Raw genomic sequence first — 17533 nt, forward strand, 5'->3', positions numbered from 1 at the left:
TTCTAAGTCTTAAAGCCTCCCCAAGGAATCAAATCAAGCTTTTATGCATCAGTCAAAACTAGGAATTACTAACAGTGTACATAGTCACAATGACCTGAAATTACTCTTTCATTTGATTCTCCCCCTGGAGACACAAGGTCTCATCCCTTCCACACCTAAATTCCCTTCTTCCCCCCGACACACAATCACCACGCATTCTCTGAAAACACTAAGCAATATTTTACCAACTTTCCTTATCCATGGAGTCCAGGTTTAATATAGCTGGAATAACTTGGGTAGCTTTATCAAGATGTAAACCTTACATCTTGATACAAAGGCTTAGTTTAAAATATAAGTTGTTTCAACTGTCAACTGAAATACAACTGTATAAAATCCAAAACTTTCCCTGTTGAAGTTCTCAATATCAAAATCTCCCCCTGGTGGATTTTAAGAGTATATATTTTCATAGATTTGGACACGATTTTACAAGAAAATAAATAGACACTAAAATTTTGCAGATGTGAAAATCATATTTGTTAATCTCTAAGTTCAGAGAGGGAAACAGCAATTATTTAAAAGCTTGCCACCAAAAAAAAAAAAAAAATTCTAAGCCTGAAGTAGAATAGTTTTGGTTTATTCTAGTGTGAATAGTAAATTCTACCATCTTCCTTCCTGTCTTACTACCCTCTGGTGAGTTAGGACATTTTTATTGACTAAACATGATAATTTCACTTAATTGTTTAGTGCATAGAGGCATAATGTTTCAATTAGGGAGGAATGTGCCCCCCTCCAATGAATCTGGCATCTGTGTACTGTCACTCTGATGCAGCTGTCAGTCAAATCAATGAAAGTCCAAGTGCAAAGCCCCTAGGCCACTTGAAATGTGCACATGCTTGCTCTAGGGAAGGGGAATTTATTTTTTTAATTGATTTTGTTTGAGATGCAATCCCTTTGCCTTTCCTGGGAATACATTTTGGCTGTGGTTTTGTGGAGTCAGTACAAATCATTTCAAAGCAGCTTTTGCTCATTTACCCTCTCTCTGGTGGCTCTGCTGTCCCACTATTTGGATATACATTTGTCTAAGGTAGAGCAGAAGGTGAATGATGGCAAGGATACAAGAGTTAAGTAAAAAAACACTACACAGAAATACACTAAAGATAATCCACAGCTGCTTACAAGGTTGTCCAATGGTCATATTACATATTTAATACTGAGGAATGGTGGACAGTGATTAGTGGAAAATGTGTTTTCTTTTGCACAGATCAGTTTTGTTTTACGTGTGTTTGTTTTTGCTTTTTGAGGTGCTGGGAATCGAATCTAGAACCTTTCCCATGCTAGGCCAGCACTCTACCACTAAGCTACATTCCCAGCCTCATGGCCTATCAGTCTCATATATTTCTCATAATAATATTTTATTATGGTTAATTTTTCCAAATGCTTTAATCTAAATTCTGAATTAAGAGATAATTTGTTACTTTCAAATGAATAGGCAACTTAAGTAAAGGAGAAAATTGAGGCAATTGTTGGATTCGTTGAGGAATATGAGAAACACAAAAATGACTTAGATTTGCTCTTTATGTAATTTCCTGTCGTCAAAACCATCCTTTATTGAGTTCAAGGAGAGATAAGACTATAGAAGTGTGGCATGATGATTAAGAGCACAAGTCTTAGGGTTGATTGCTAGAGTCAAATCTGAGCTCTAATTATTTTAGCTGTGTGATTTGAGTGTTATTTAACCTCTCTATGCCTTCGTTTCTTCATATAAAAAAATGGGAGTAGTCAATTAAAGCTTCCTCACTGTGTAGTTGAGAGGGTTAAAAATGCCAAAGCTATAAGTGGAAAGTACTTAGGACACACAGGGCATAGCTTTTTTGTTCACTTTCTAATGGCAAGAGTCTCATTTTCAGACATTGTGAAAAACACTTTTAAAATTGAAACTAATTTCTCACTCAACTTAAAGCCATTTGTCCCTGTACAGTAAAGAAAAGGGTTGTGGTTCTTTTTATTTATTTTTCTTGTTTTGTTTGTGAGAAAGATTCTTGATACCAGGCTGGTCTCAAACCCCTGGGCCCAAGGGATTCTCCCACCTCAAGCTCCAGAGTATCTGGGACTACAAGCATCTTTATTCTTTCTTTACATTATTTGTTTACTTCTCCCTTTATTTTTTTTTCTCAGTCTTTGGCTCCTGCAGAGGAAAGGGAAGAGCTTTTGCAGACAGTCTGGTTTGAGTCAGCCAGTACAGTATCAGCCAGAATCCTTATGATGTGGATGAAATAGACGACTTTGGAATGATTTCAATAGAAGTGATTAACACCATAAAGTTACTTTTGCTGGAGATGTGACATGTACCAAACATCTGTGAATGGAATATTGTTTACCATGCTAAATCACAGACTCAACCATATAGGCAGGAAGAAAATTATTATGGTTTGAACGTGAGGTGTCCCCCCAAAGAAGGCAGGTAGGGTGTGGCTAGAGGAGGTGGGTCATTGAGGACATGCCTTTGGAGTGTATATTCTGTCCACGGTGAGGGGAGTCTTGCTCTCTGCTTTCTGACACCATGCACCCTTCTGTTTTCCTCCACTACACTCTTCTGCTATGATGTTCTAACTCACCTTGGGCCCTGAGGAAGAGAGCTGGCTGTCTATGAACCTCTGAAACCGTGAGCCCCCAAATAAACTTTTCCTCCTAAAATTGTTCTTGCCAGGTCTTTTGGTCACAGCAACAACAACAAAAAAAAAACCTTAAAGATAAGTAATAAAAATTACGGATAAGTAACATACACACAACAACGTCTCAGTAAATACTTCTTAGAGTGAATAATTGAATGCCAGATCTATTGTATTAAACTCTTGAGCAAGAGGGAAAAAAACAGATTTCTTAAATTCCTCTGGCTAACTCAAACAATGTCACATTGTCATCTATACCTTATAAGTAATTTTATAACTGTTTAATACTAATATAGAGTTTACTATGTGCCAGCATCCTAAATGCTTTTAATACATTTATTCTTTTTAAAACCCTGTAGCATAGATGTTACTATTTTTGTCATTTTTATGATTGAGAAAACTGAGGCACAGAGAGATCAAACACTTTATAAAGTTAAGTACATGGAAAATATGAGATTTAAATCCAGAAGTTTGGTACTTGATTGTAACACTATGCTTTTGCAAACAGCAGCATGTGATTTATATAACTATAGCAATCCCAAGAGGAGGGCATCACAGACACAAGCATACCCTAGGAATCTCCTGGTCATGGGGATCTAGGGGTTGCCTAGAAGGTAACAGATTACCACTTATTTCAATTATTTTACTGTCTTCTTTTGGGCACATTTTTTTGCTATGTATTTAATACTGTTAATTTTCAGAATAAATTTATTAGTGTTTTTCTGACAGTACAAATAATTATGAAGGAAATAAATCAGCAAATGCAAATGCCTCATTAAATAGAGCAGACACTTATAGCCTGGAGTCGTTTCCTTAAAAATTCTAAAAGCTTTTATTGCCTTTACCTTATTTAAAAAGCAATACATACTCATGGCTTAAAAAATTTTTTTAAATTTTCAGCAGAAAGGAGAAGAAAGCATCCAAGACCCCACTACCTGATAGGTTAATAATGTCTTAGCGATCCATCTTTCAGGTATATGCAAACATATGTTCATTTGGTGTGTGTGTGTGTATGCTTGTACCAATTGTTATTTATATAATATTTTGCTTTTTACTGGAAGAAGAGCAAAATTTTGTTTTGTAATGAGAAGGGCTACACACATGTCAGAAAATGATGCAGTGTCTGGTATGGGATCTTCCCTCCATCTTCTCACAGGCCTGGCTTAAGTACTGGTGTTTGAAGTTCTCCCAAAGACCCTACTGTTTTCTTTGGGTTGCTTACCTTGCAAGTTATATATCAAGTTCATAATCTGTTAAATAAAATGTGTCCTATCATCCTGTTTTCATTATGACCTGGGAAGACAAAGTCCGGTTTAGATTTCTAGCACTCTTCAGGAGCTCTGCCCTACAATCTGCACCTCCCCTGCCCCCAGAAGCCCATCTCACTTCAATTTGTTCCCCTGGCTTTGGCTCCACAGTGAATATCCTCATGTACATTTGGATTCTCCAGTTCCCCTGGTCAAGTTCATGCCTCAAATGCCTCATCCTCCCTTAGATGGTTACCTCTTGGCCTCCTGGCAGGCCTACAGGTATTGGTACCAGCCATGTAATCAGCTCCCACTGGCCTTGAAATGCAGGCTTGGGCCTCCAGGCAGGGAGTTCCAGGTCTATAAGAATGTGGTCTAGAGTAGATCACATAGTCTAGATGGGGGACAGCTAACGGACATCTTCCATTAGTTCCAAGAACTACTTGTCTTGTAGGGAAGAATGTTGCTACAGGACAGAGAGATTAAGACTTTTGTGTACCATCTAGAGGAGGTGCTGATCAAAAATAATCATTAATGATTAATGTCTCGTGGCTTTCTCTAAATTGTGACTTTAACAAGACCATATTAATAATTATGAAGGAAATAAATCAGCAAATGCAAATACCTCATTAAATAGAGCAGAGCCAAAAAAAAAAAAAAATGGGGGTTGGGGAGGGAAGGGAGACAGAGATGGGATGTAACTTTAGTGTTCCTGACATCTGTATCTGCCGAATCATGGAGCCTTTACACTTGCTCTTGCTTCTATTTGAAGCAATCCTCACCAGATATGTGCACTTTCACCTTCCTATCACTGGGGTCACTCAGATATCAACCTCCTGTCCCCCAACTCTATCTAACCCCTGACAAATGTGCCCACCTCTCCAGAAGTCTATGGTGGCACATCTCTGCTACTCATCTTAGATATACCACTAAATACAATCAACACTACTTGAGTATCTACCTGTTTGCTCTCTTTCTGCCTCACTACAATGCTGTAAGAAACTGGTTACTCTTCTAGCCACTAACATCACTTCCTAAAATAGTGCCTGTCACTGGAGGGCATTCAGTAAGTATTTGTTGAATTAATGAATAAACTATATTAAGTCATAACCCAAAATACATATTATTCACACATAGCAGGATTCAAATATTAATTTACAGTTCTTTCTAACGAAGAAAACAGAGGCAAAAGGGTGACCATGTATAGTATAATTTAAGGAACTCAGTCTGTTCTAATATAGTCTGATTTTTTTTCTGTAAATATTAATAAAATAAAATAATGTCAGGAATCAAGTCATTGGCCAATGACATCAGCAGTGAACTCTTGGCTGACTCAGGAAGTCAATGAAATTTAGTGACTTTCGAATCTAAGCCAAGTGTCACCACCTAGATTGTGCTACCTTCTGACCTCTCTCTTCTGACAGGAAAGTCAGGCTATCACACAGGCTGCTGCTCCCTTAAGGCCAAAGAATAGTGTCATTCCATGCTGTATGGAGAAAGTAAAGCAGGACCTGGCCCTGGTCAGCCTGAGACAGCCCAGCCTCAGGAGGAGGGAGTAAGCCAGTGTCCCAGGCCTTCTCTTCCACAACCACTTGAGTGGTTCTGAGCCCGCCTTCTGATGGCTCAGACACTGCCCCATTCTTCCTATACCCAACTGTCAAAGAAAAGAAGATGAAGATGTTCTCAGTACACAACCCCTACCAGACCAGCCCCAACTTAACTTGGAAAAGGAGAAAAGCATTGAAATGGCTTCATGCCATCAAAACAAAACCATGATTTGGCTGATGAAACATGTGCCTAGAAACCTGCCTCTGCATATTTAAAATGAGAAAAAAAAGTGACAGCACCTTAATGGTGAGTGTTAAGATGTGTACAAAGTTTTCATCTACAATACTGGTTTTCCTTCACCCACCCACCCTCATCCCCCAGTCCTTTGCTGGGCTTCATTAAAGCTCCTTACCTTGAGAAGCTGCTGATAGACCTAGTCTACCCCAAAGAACAGCTGTTTATTAAGGAATAGGTGATTTGCTGTAAGTGTTCAATAGTTCTGCTCAAGAACAATCATCGATTGAGTCACTGAAAAAAAAGTATGGTTTCATGACTGTGAAAGAAAGCATTTTTAAATACTTCTGCTCAAAAATGACAAAAATTAAGAAAAAAGATTTTGACAGAATTATTTGAAACGAATGCAATCCACTTTAAAAACTTTAACTAACAGAGACGTTATCACAGGAAAAAAATTGCATTGCTGGTAAGGACCATTCAACATAATATAGGTAATAACATGTGGTGACTTTTGTTCTGTTTTCACTTATCTGTTAGTAATAATAAATACTTTCCTGCATGTGCCGAATTCTTTTTCTTAGAAATCTTACTTAGTCATAGAGAATCTATGGGAAAGAAAGTAAGTTGTTGCACCATACGTGTCTCTTTTCTGAAAGCACAAAAAGACCATTATGCTCTTTCACAGAAGAGGTTAGAGGGAAATCAGCAGGCCAGGGCCAGTTTCCTGAGATTGGTGATGAACTGAACCACAGGCTACCAAAGCTGCTGAGAAGTGATTAGGCATCCCTGGGAAATGAATTCAGGATTGTTCCTAAGTCCTATGGTCACTTTGAACCCTAGTAACCTTCTTATTAGATCGCCATCATGTTAACAGCCTGGTGGCAGATGGCTCTTAGATGACGCATCCTCTACTTTGGGCCATATTACTGAGTGGTACTTGCTCCTTATTCTCAGCTTGGTCCCATCTGCCTGGACAGGTGTTTGTAAACACAACTATGACAATGCCAGTGCAGAGTATGTTCCAGGAAGTTTTTCCTTTAATCCCTGGTCCCAGCCAACCCTTTACCACATGCATGGGTTATAAGAGCTCATTCAAGATTCACCATAGGTTCCAAATGGAAAAACCACATTAGTAATGATCTTGACAGAAGCAGAGTTAGAGCTCCTGATAATTACTGTTTCACCAAACCAACTGAGACTCAGGACTGCAATTAAAAAGAAACGATCTTCCATGTATAATGGCTTTCTCACTGCATGCTACTATTAAATAACCATCATTAGCTACTAAAGCATGTACTACCCATTTTCCAGAGCCCTTTCTCTGCCAAGAAATTTAAGACCAAGAATGATCAATGAATGAATCATCAGCATAATAATTGTTGATATAGAATGTGCAAATTGAAATTATTCAGAATAATATAAATGTATGAGGAATTATTACAGATGATGATGTTACCCACATATTAAAGTTCTTGTAAGAGGCCTGCAGTTTATGTCTTTTCATCTACAATTTATGAGCTAGAAAAAAGTAACCTTGAAAAAAAAAGCAAGGAGATTTGGGGTGATTTTCTAGCTATTGTGCTGGGTTCTGGAGATAGAAAGATAAATAAAACATAGATGCTATGCCCCCAAAGCTTATAGATTTCCAAGAGAGGACAAAATGCACATGTGCATTCAGACACACACACACACACACATACACACACACACACACACACACACACACACACATACACACACACACATGCATGCATACAGCACAGGGTAAAAAATACAATAATGTGTGCCTCTGGTTCAGGGTGGCACAGGGGAGTGCAGCTTATAGGAGAAAAATCACAATATGGGAAGAAGATAAGTCTGTTCAAGTATCTGCAGCCTCCTAAATTAGGACTTTTCATTTGTCCCTTCCTGGAAAACATCCCTTTCTCTTTTCCTTTATAGAAATACATATCATGGATGCACAGAATAAACAGTCACCAAAGAAGGGAGAGGTGGAGGACTGGTAACTTACATAGAGAGCACAAGCTCTTTCTAAGGATTTAGACTTATGAGTTTAAAAAAAATAAAAAGCTTTTTAACAAAACAAGAAGGTTGTTGAGTCCTGACTTTTCACAGGCTGTGATCTTAGATCATCATAACAATACCATACCTATAGCAATTCTCTGTTTCTGTAGGAAATATTTACTTTACATTGAGGTATGAGTGAGAGACAGATTCCTGCTTTTAATCTGATTTTAAAACAACTGTAACCCTAATCCCTAATATGTTGCTTAGCTCAGGAATGCCACCTTTTTAAAAATTTGTTTTTGCTTGCTCCTAGGTTGATTCTCAAATACAATAATAAAAAACAAATAACTGAAGAGATTTGGTAACATTGTTTAACTTACTTAATCTCAGTTGCTCTCTTTTTTTATTGAAATAAAATTCACATACATTCATATTTCTTAGTTATTTTGAAGTGTACAATGTGGTGATTCTTAGTATATTCACAAGTCCTGCAATCATTATCACTAATTCCAGAATATTTTCTTTATCCAAAAAAGGAATCCTCGTGCCCATCAAGTATTTTTTCTCCATTTACTTCTTCCCCAACCCCTGGCAACCACTAATCTGCTTTCTGTCACTATGTGCTTGTCTATCCTTGTCAGGTCACATAAATGGAATAATGCAATATGTGACCTTTTGTGTTTGTTTTCTTTCACTTTGTATAATGTTTTCAAGGTTCATCTATATGGTAACATGTATCAGTACTTTATTCCTTTTTAGGGGTGAATAATGTTCAATTCTGTGGTTATACCATATTTTGTTTATTTATTCATTGACTGATGGATATTTTATTTGCTACTTGTTGTTGTTGCTGCTGCTAGTAGAACATCCATGTATGTACAAGTTATTATTCCAGAACCTGTTTTCAATTTTCAAATTTTTAGGGGTAAAAAACAGAATTGCTGAGTCGTATGGTAGGTCTATTTTAGACCTTTTGAGGAATCACCAAGCTATTTTTTTTTAAGTTGCTACATCCTTTTTTAAATTCCTACCAGCAACATATGAGTGTTCCAATTTCTCCACATTCTTGCCAACAATTTTAAAAATATATTATAGCCATCTAGTGGGTGTAAAATGTTATCTCATTGTCAATTGTTTTTTATGGATAAATGGTCCATCATTGAAATCATTTCACAAGTGAAGAAAGCATGCTTATGTCAGGTCTTAAGTTTTCTTCTTTTTATGTGAGGCCACAATTTAATTGAGAGAAGTTTTTTCCTAAGATGAATTGCAAAGTGAATTTAATGAAATTCTAACAATAAAGCTGTCTTTTATCAACTCCCATCACCGACTCCCCCTGGAGCCACCATGATCAAAGTCAATGCCTCTAAAAGATGTCTGTTGAATGCCAGTTCCCAGAAATACAGCCAAGTGAGTAATGGGCAGAGCCATCTAAAACATTATGAGGCTTGGGTAGTAAACTGCTCTTCTGGGACAAAACCTATTCCTTTTATTTTGTTTTAAACATGATAAACACTCATTTTTTCTTTCTTCCAAGTGTTGTATTTTTAAGAGAGAAAGAAACATAACTGAACACTAATTTCCCATTCCACTTGATATAAGGCAAGTTGTTTAAGTAAAGCAATGGGTTAAACAGCATCAACCCCATGAAATTTTGAATTCCACCATAGCACTTTTCTCATTTATAAGGCAGTCTCCTTTGCACACATGAGTCTGTTGTCACTTAATTAATCTCTGATTGCTATCACCAATACACTACAAGCTATTCTTTCCCTCCCAAGAGCACTGAGTTTTGAGAACTAACAAATATATATATGTGAATGATTACCCAGTGAGTTTGCCTCACGTTGGTGTAAATGTACTGAGGGGAGAAAAAAACTGAGACTCACTGCACAGTGGGTGCCTTTTAGTTGAGCATAAGGAGAAACTGGAGACTGCAAAGCTCCAAGGAGATTGAGCACTGGACAGCCATAGGTCCCTCTTCCTGAGAGCTGGCACCTTTCAGAGACTTGCAGGAATCTTGCAAGGGAAGGATTTATGAAAAGGAATGAGGGAATTGAATGGACTGTGATGCTTCCACTGAAAAGCCAAAGAAAGCCTAGTCTCAGAATGGTGGGAAGTCCCACGGGTCATTTAAAAATCATGGTAATTGAACACCCATTCTTTCTTACACGGAAATCTTTCAATTGCTAAATGAAGTCAGTGAGCTTCAGGCGTGCCTTTATCAATGCCCAGGTCTTAAAGGTTTAGCCACATGAAATACACTAGTATTTCCTAATACTTCCTGGGAAAAACCGGCTGCTGTCCCGCGGATCTTGGGACGAAGATAGTCTGGTCAGCTGCTCAGACGGCCCCTCGTGGATTTAATGGAGCTGGGTTCCCTCAGACCCAGGCCTTTCCGCTCTCTTTCTCCCAGCCCCGCCCGCCAACTCTCCAGGGTACAAAGTACAACCCGGACGCGGGCGGAGCGGCTCTGAGCAGCACAGGCTTATCTTTCTCCTGTGAACACCTAGATGGATTTCCAATACCATGCCTGGCACGTTCCGGAGGGAGCCTCAGGCTCCTCCTGAGCTCCCTGGCGCGTCCCAGTTTCTGCAGTCGATATTCCTATGGGAAACGCAGGGAGCTCTGGGCACTATAACATTTACTAAATGATTCGCCGTGTTTCACTCGGACCCCTTACACTCCTGCCCACGAGGAATTGCCTGCTGTGTTATAAATCAGAATCCCCTAACACACCAATTGTGATTCTTCCTGCTCTTAATGCTCGCGGCTCAGAGTCAGTTTCTACCACTCTAAGAATATTTGCGTGGGCTCTTGTGCGGGGTTGGGCCCAAAGGGAGTTGGACTGCGCAAAAAACGTCTGCGCGCTACCGGACCACACGTGCACTTTGCACCGGGCGTCTTCGCGTCGGTCTGGAGAGAGAGCGCTCTGGGACGGAGACTGGGAGCTTAAGCTGCAGGTCTGAAGGGCAGGGCAAGCGGTGGAGGGAGGTGAGGGCTTAGGGTCCCGGGCCCCGCGACATTAAGGGAGTTGGTGTTCCCCCAGGAGATGTCAGCAACTGAAGGAAACTGAGATGAAATCCAGACATCCCTGTTTGGGGTTCGCTTTAGTCTTTGCTTTGGGTAGGAGTGGGGTGGGATGGGACCAACACTATACCTTTGGCTCCCACTTGCCCTCTAGGAAGGCGGAGACACTTCCCAAGTCGTTCTGAGGGATGGGTAAAGGTGTTGCGAGGAAACCCCAAAGCAACAGCTCGAGTTGAACCTGAGAAACACTGGGAAGGGAAAAAAACTGGGGGAGGGGGAACAAACCACCTAACTGCCCTCCTCCCTCCCTCCTCCCTTTTCGTAGCTGCTGACGCGCTGGTGGTGCCTATTAATCATTCACCAGCCCAGAGCCGCGCCAGTTAATGGCTGTGAAGCCTCTTGGCCTCTGTTCTCCACACTCTGGTGTGCTCAGGCGCCCAGAAGCAGCAAGAGGCAGCGCTCAGGCAGGCAACCGCTAGGCGATGCGCCGAGCAGGCGCTGGTAGGAGCCGCGCTCCCCGCAGCTGCTGCGCTCTACCCTGAGGTTCCCGGTGACAGTAGGCTGCTGGAAAGCTATCGGGTACCGAGGGAGGGCGCAGGCGGCGGGGACTCCAGCAGAGCGCCCCAGCGCCGGCAGCCCCAGCGGCCCCCCTCAGCTGGCATGTTCCCCAATGGCACCGCCTCCTCTTCTTCCTCTTCTCCTAGCCCCAGCCCGGGCAGCTGCAGCGCAGGCGGCTGCGGCAGGGGCCCCGGGGCTGGCTCTGCGGACGGCATGGAGGAGCCAGGGCGAAACGCGTCCCAGAATGGGACCTTAAGCGAGGGCCAGGGGAGCGCAATTCTCATCTCTTTCATCTACTCCGTGGTGTGCCTGGTGGGGCTGTGTGGGAACTCCATGGTCATCTACGTGATCCTGCGCTACGCCAAAATGAAGACGGCCACCAACATCTACATCCTAAACCTGGCCATTGCTGATGAGCTGCTCATGCTCAGCGTGCCCTTTTTGGTCACCTCCACGTTGTTGCGCCACTGGCCTTTCGGCGCGCTGCTCTGCCGCCTCGTGCTCAGCGTGGATGCGGTCAACATGTTCACCAGCATCTACTGTCTGACTGTACTCAGTGTGGACCGCTATGTAGCCGTGGTGCACCCCATCAAAGCAGCCCGCTATCGCCGCCCCACAGTGGCCAAAGTGGTGAACCTGGGCGTGTGGGTACTATCTCTGCTTGTCATCTTGCCCATTGTGGTCTTCTCACGCACCGCGGCCAACAGCGATGGTACGGTGGCCTGCAACATGCTCATGCCTGAGCCTGCCCAGCGCTGGTTGGTGGGCTTCGTGTTGTATACATTTCTTATGGGCTTCCTGCTGCCCGTCGGGGCTATCTGCCTGTGCTATGTGCTCATTATCGCCAAGATGCGCATGGTGGCCCTCAAGGCCGGCTGGCAGCAGCGCAAACGCTCTGAGCGCAAGATCACTTTAATGGTGATGATGGTCGTGATGGTGTTTGTCATATGCTGGATGCCTTTCTACGTGGTGCAGCTGGTCAACGTGTTCGCTGAGCAGGACGACGCCACGGTGAGCCAGTTGTCGGTCATCCTTGGCTACGCCAACAGCTGCGCCAATCCCATACTTTATGGTTTCCTCTCGGACAACTTCAAGCGCTCTTTCCAGCGCATCTTGTGCCTCAGCTGGATGGACAACGCAGCCGAGGAGCCAGTCGACTACTATGCCACTGCCCTCAAAAGCAGAGCCTACAGCGTCGAGGACTTTCAGCCTGAGAACCTGGAGTCCGGTGGTGTCTTTCGTAATGGCACCTGCACTTCCCGGATCACGACTCTTTGAGCTGGGGCCACTCAGGGGCCCTCGCCAAAGGGGGGTGGGGAAGGACCAGTAGGGGAGACTGGGTATGAGGGGATGTCATGTAGGGCGCCAAGGTGCACTGGGAGTAACTTGGGGGTAGTGGAAGGAACCAGGAAAGCTGTGCAAATAAGGTTGCATTCAGAGTTTAGCTTAGAAACTGAGAAAGCTTTCAGATGCTCTTCTCCGTCTCCCACTTTTGGCCCTTTGCTCCACTATATTTGCTGCTCCGTGTCCTTCTGTTCTCCACACCCTATAACTTAAATCCTTCCTCTCCGTCTGGCTCGCGCAGATCACGAACTCATTAATGTCGCCAATTCAGTCTATTCCTCAGCCCCTCTAGCCATTATTTGGTTAAGGAGCCACGGTTACTACCACGGATTTCCCTAGGGGTGAGTTCCCAGTTCGCTTTCAGCCCTTTCCTGCCGCGCGGGTCAGCTGGGCAGTCTGCCGGGTGCAGCTAGCAAAATGTCCGAAATTACCACCGCTCTTCCTTTGCGCAACCTTACTTTAAGGGTCCTAGGACTTGGGAATGAACTAAATTGATAGTCTTTCCACCTACTTTTCGGTGAAGGCTCATACTTGCTTTGGCCCCTCCACCACTCCCACTTCATCCAGAGCGGAGCCCGGTGCTTAGTGAAATAGATCCTGTGCTTGAAACCCAGCGTTCACGCATCCACATCCAAACCCCTCTGGAGCAAAATGGAGCTGGGAAGTAAAGGAAGAGAGGAATTTGTCGAAGCTTCCTAACCTAGGGATAGGGTGGGGGTGTCACAGAAGCCACCCTCACGCCAGACTCAGAACCGGTTTCTAAGAGCTAACGCTGGGCGCCCCTGGGCTACACGCATCTGCGTTAGGCTGAGCAGAGCCAGCGCACTTTCTAAGGGACTGCTTGAAAGCGCAGCAGCAAACTTCACTTTTCTTTCTTCCTTGCTCAAGTTTCTGGAGTAGCCTACCTAAAATAATATCAGATTCGGTTTCCTACTCTAGTTTACGTAGAAGATCCAGATCCGGCACTGGGGCCAAGACCTAGGGTGGCAACTTAAGAGCCTTGTTCACAAAGCTGGCCACGCTGCAGTTGCGTGCAGGCTCTCTGCAGAGTAACCCCCTCACCCCCACCCCACCCCCGCAGCCCCTCAGGGCTGCTGCTTTTCAGGCGGTGCCTAATAAGTTATTTTCCTGTTTAACGGGATTATTTATTTATTTATTTATTCTCGGTGTTGGAAAATGTGTTTCTGCTTTCCCTTTCTTCCCTATCGGGAGGCTCTTCTTGAGAACCCTAAGATTTGAAGTGGAGCGGGAGTGGAGGAAAGCTCCCTCCCTTCTCCAGGGCCCTCTCAACATCTCCTCTCTGAAGGGCGCTCTTTTCTTTTCTGGTAGCCTTTCGACTTTTGCCTGCGTCCGGTGGAGTTTGGAGATTTTTCATATTTTTCTTATTGTGGTATCTTGTTTTATCATAATAATTTTTTTTTAAAAAAATGACAAAGTGAGTTAGTCTCTTCTCCATTCAGATTCAAATGACCTGAACTCCTAGCTTTCCGGGAAATATATATATATATATAAGGGAAACATCACCCTACTGTATGTGATTCCAGTGTATGTATGTGTGTATGTATGTGTATGCACATAATATATGTGTATATTTGTTCATCTTGCTCCTCTGTCGGAGTCCAAGAAACAATTTCAAGTACAGCCACCGAACAGTGACAGGTGTGAGACTGGCTGGAACACTTTCAGTTTCAGGGGTCCAAGAAGCCCTCAAGCCTGAAGCTGAGAAATCTAATTCAGAGACTTTCATCACTGCTGGGGATGTCTCTGCTTCTTCTAGGTTCCCTCAGAGGAGATTCTGAGATACAGTTCAGTTAAAATAATCACTACTTTTGAGGACATTGGAAGTGGAATAATTTGTGTCTATGTTTAATCTTACCAACTGCATTGGAAAGAGCAGGGCAAGGACCAATAGTTTTACTTCTTTGTATTTCTTGTACTCCTTTATTATTCAGGCTTGTACATAGTAGGCACTAAATACATGTGTTTGTTTTTTTTTCTCTTGATTGTTTAAGTAAACCAGAGTGTGATGCAATGATCCGGAGATAATAAATCTGGGATTCTCAGGTTCTGTCATTGACATAATACACAATGGTTGAACTCACTACTGAAAAAGATATGTCATGTATATTTGCTTCAAGAACATTGTGCTTTTCTGAAAGCAGTAACCAAGAGTTAAAATGTCTCTGTTTTGTTTAAACTAATGAACAAATATGCTTTTTGATCATAAATCAGAGTTTAAATTTGTCCCTTAATAATAACATATATTATCATTCTTTTGGAAAATGGATTTTTAATGGCTAAGAAGAGTTAAATTTACAAATCAAAATTTTGATCATAATCCTATTAACGGGTTACACATCTAGTGCTCTTAACCTGTTATTGTTGTAATATTTAACTAAATAAACAAATGTATTATGCTGTTGCAAATAGTCTGGCTGCCCTCTGAATTTTACTGTTTCAGTGGATTATTATTATTTTTACATAAGCACAGCCTTGATTACCTTATGCTTCACTTAGATTTTCATATCATCTTTGAAAATTTTACCAAGATAGTAATTATACTTTTAATTATTTTTCTAAAAAGAAAACCCTGTTAGTACAGAAAGGGGGAGAGAGGGTGGGGGGAGAGAGAAGGGGAAGGAAGAAGGAGGAGGACGAGAAAGAGGAAGAGGAAACACTCATGTAAGTATGAATAGGGAGCAATGCTACCCTGGTTTGCACTGTTGCCAACAAAATAGACAATACCTAAATCTTTCATAGATCAAAGTACTGTCTGCTCTCGTTTATGACCTTAACATTTATTGTGGGAACTGAGTAATTGTTGATTTATATCCCAAGAAAAGATGGGAGGTGGTATCTCTTAAAACTGTTGCAGAGGACAATGTGTAAAAGAAATACAAAAATCAGATTTCAGCATAAGAGAAAACATATGCTTTGTTCAATAGTGGACATTTCCATCCTGGAAGGCTGTATGTTTTGTTTTACTAGACTTTATTTTCCCAGCAAGATAAGCAGAAAAAAGTATTTTCCAAGACAAAATTTGCAGTAATTCCAGGACCAGAGTTGGGGGCAGGGTTCAGAGGCCTTCAAATGCCCTGTAACACTTGAAAGATAAAGTGTATCTGTTTAGTGTCTATGAACTATTATAAGTTTGCTTACAAGTGACCTCTGTGTTCCCAGATAGTATTTCCCAGGCCATCTTTTCACACAATATCCATAGAAAAGGATTATGTTAAAAAAAACCTTTAATGTCTCATCCATTTTAACCCTGCTATTATACAAAATGTTCATTGTGTAGTTTTTACCTGAAAAGAAAAAGCAAGAGGTTCTCTTGGATAAAAACTTTAAAATTGTAATATATTTCTAACCTATTTAGAACAAATAATGGAAATACTATATCAGTCTTCTGAAAAGCTCTTGCCTGTGGGATTATGTTTTGCACATCTGGCTCAATCCTTTTTCTATTCCAAGGCACCAATCAGAGATGTTAGGTACTCAGCTGAGATGGCTGAGAGGTGTTCATTGTTCACGGTTACAGTGTTGAGTTCTTACAGATTCGAAAGAACCTAGCTTCTGAGTTCAACTACAAAGAAAAGCAAGATGTTTCTGCAAAATGAAAAGGTCGAGGAGGTGGTGTACCCAAGAAACCAGTTCAAACAAAAGTAGCAAATGTCTACTTGTCAAACTATTGTGGAGAGAGGAGATGGGATTTTTAAAGAAATGTCCATTAGTAAAATGTTCACTTTCATAATAAACTGAATTATTATCAAATCATACATTAAGCTCAATGTTAGTCCAAAGCTAGAAACATTACAGCCATTTGGGACCACAGACAAACTCTCTGGAGTAATTTTAAACTTAAATTAACATTACCTCTTCAGGAAATTTAACTCTAGCCCATACACAGTGATTATGTGATTGGAACTATTACAGATAAAGACTCAAGTAATACAGCTTTTAATAATTTAAGGAAGACTCAATATGTATTAGGTTCCACTTGAAGGACACCATCTTATGCAGACTATTATGTACATAAATAGTTATGAATTTTGCAAGAATAGTATGTATTTCAAAGGACAAGTTATATTCCACTTAAATTTAAAAAAGAGGAATTGAAGACATGATAGGCAAGCAAGCTAATATTATAAAATAGTACATGTAACTTACTATGACTATTCTGCAAAAAAGAATGTCCAAATATTGATGGAAAGTAGGTCTCACTGTGTTCTCTTTGTCTCTATAACCATTGAACAATTAATTAATCTAGCTATAATATCAGTGGCAACATGTCTATTCAAAGTCAATAATTAAATTAAACATTCTCCTTTACGTCCAATGAGCTGCTGTAATTAGCAAACCAAGCAGATGTCTGTATTTTTTTTTTCAAAAGATTCTCAAATCTCCTTATACATATGAACACTGGTACCTAAAATTAAAACACACACACACACACACACACACACACACACAGAGTATTTAATGAAGAAAAACTTCTTGGATGCTGATTGGTAAACTAGTACTTCAAGATTTTTCTTTTCTCCCCCTTTACCTTTTAAGGTTTCATTTCTACTTTTTCTTTCCCCAGCTCAGGAATTTGTGCTTTCTAGCTTTTCCCACCTCTCTTATAAAGGTCTTCTCAGAAGAGAATTTTCTTTGATTTTACAGTTTACATAACTGACAAGGCTTCAAGTAGTATTCTTCCAGAAGCAAGATTTTTTAATAAGGACATTGTATCAGAACTTTTGACAGCAGTGTCCTTGAAATCACACTTTCTAAGGCAAATGTTTCATAAGTGATTAATAAGTCCTACATCAAAATCATCCAAGAACTTATAAAAATGCATATTCTCTATGCTCTGTTATAGATAGAGATTGTGATTCTGGGTGAATTTTGATGATTCTAACACTAAAGTGA

The 17533-nt window shown here is 41.1% G+C and overlaps 1 protein-coding gene across 1 annotated transcript; it reads left to right on the top strand.

The window, feature by feature from the left end:
• The first annotated feature begins 11377 nt into the window (after nucleotides 1–11377).
• Sstr1 (somatostatin receptor 1) lies at nucleotides 11378–12553 on the top strand. The gene has a single exon (XM_026408988.2). The coding sequence runs from the start codon at nucleotides 11378–11380 to the stop codon at nucleotides 12551–12553; it is 1176 nt and encodes a 391-aa protein (XP_026264773.1).
• Nucleotides 12554–17533: the final 4980 nt, after the last annotated feature.

The sequence above is a fragment of the Urocitellus parryii genome, chromosome 6 (assembly GCF_045843805.1).
Source record: "Urocitellus parryii isolate mUroPar1 chromosome 6, mUroPar1.hap1, whole genome shotgun sequence".
NCBI classification, from domain to species: domain Eukaryota; kingdom Metazoa; phylum Chordata; class Mammalia; order Rodentia; family Sciuridae; genus Urocitellus; species Urocitellus parryii.

Excerpts from the sequence above, each read along its gene's own strand:
- Sstr1 (XM_026408988.2), top strand. The coding sequence starts at position 11,378 with ATGTTCCCCAATGGCACCGCCTCCTCTTCTTCCTCTTCTCCTAGCCCC.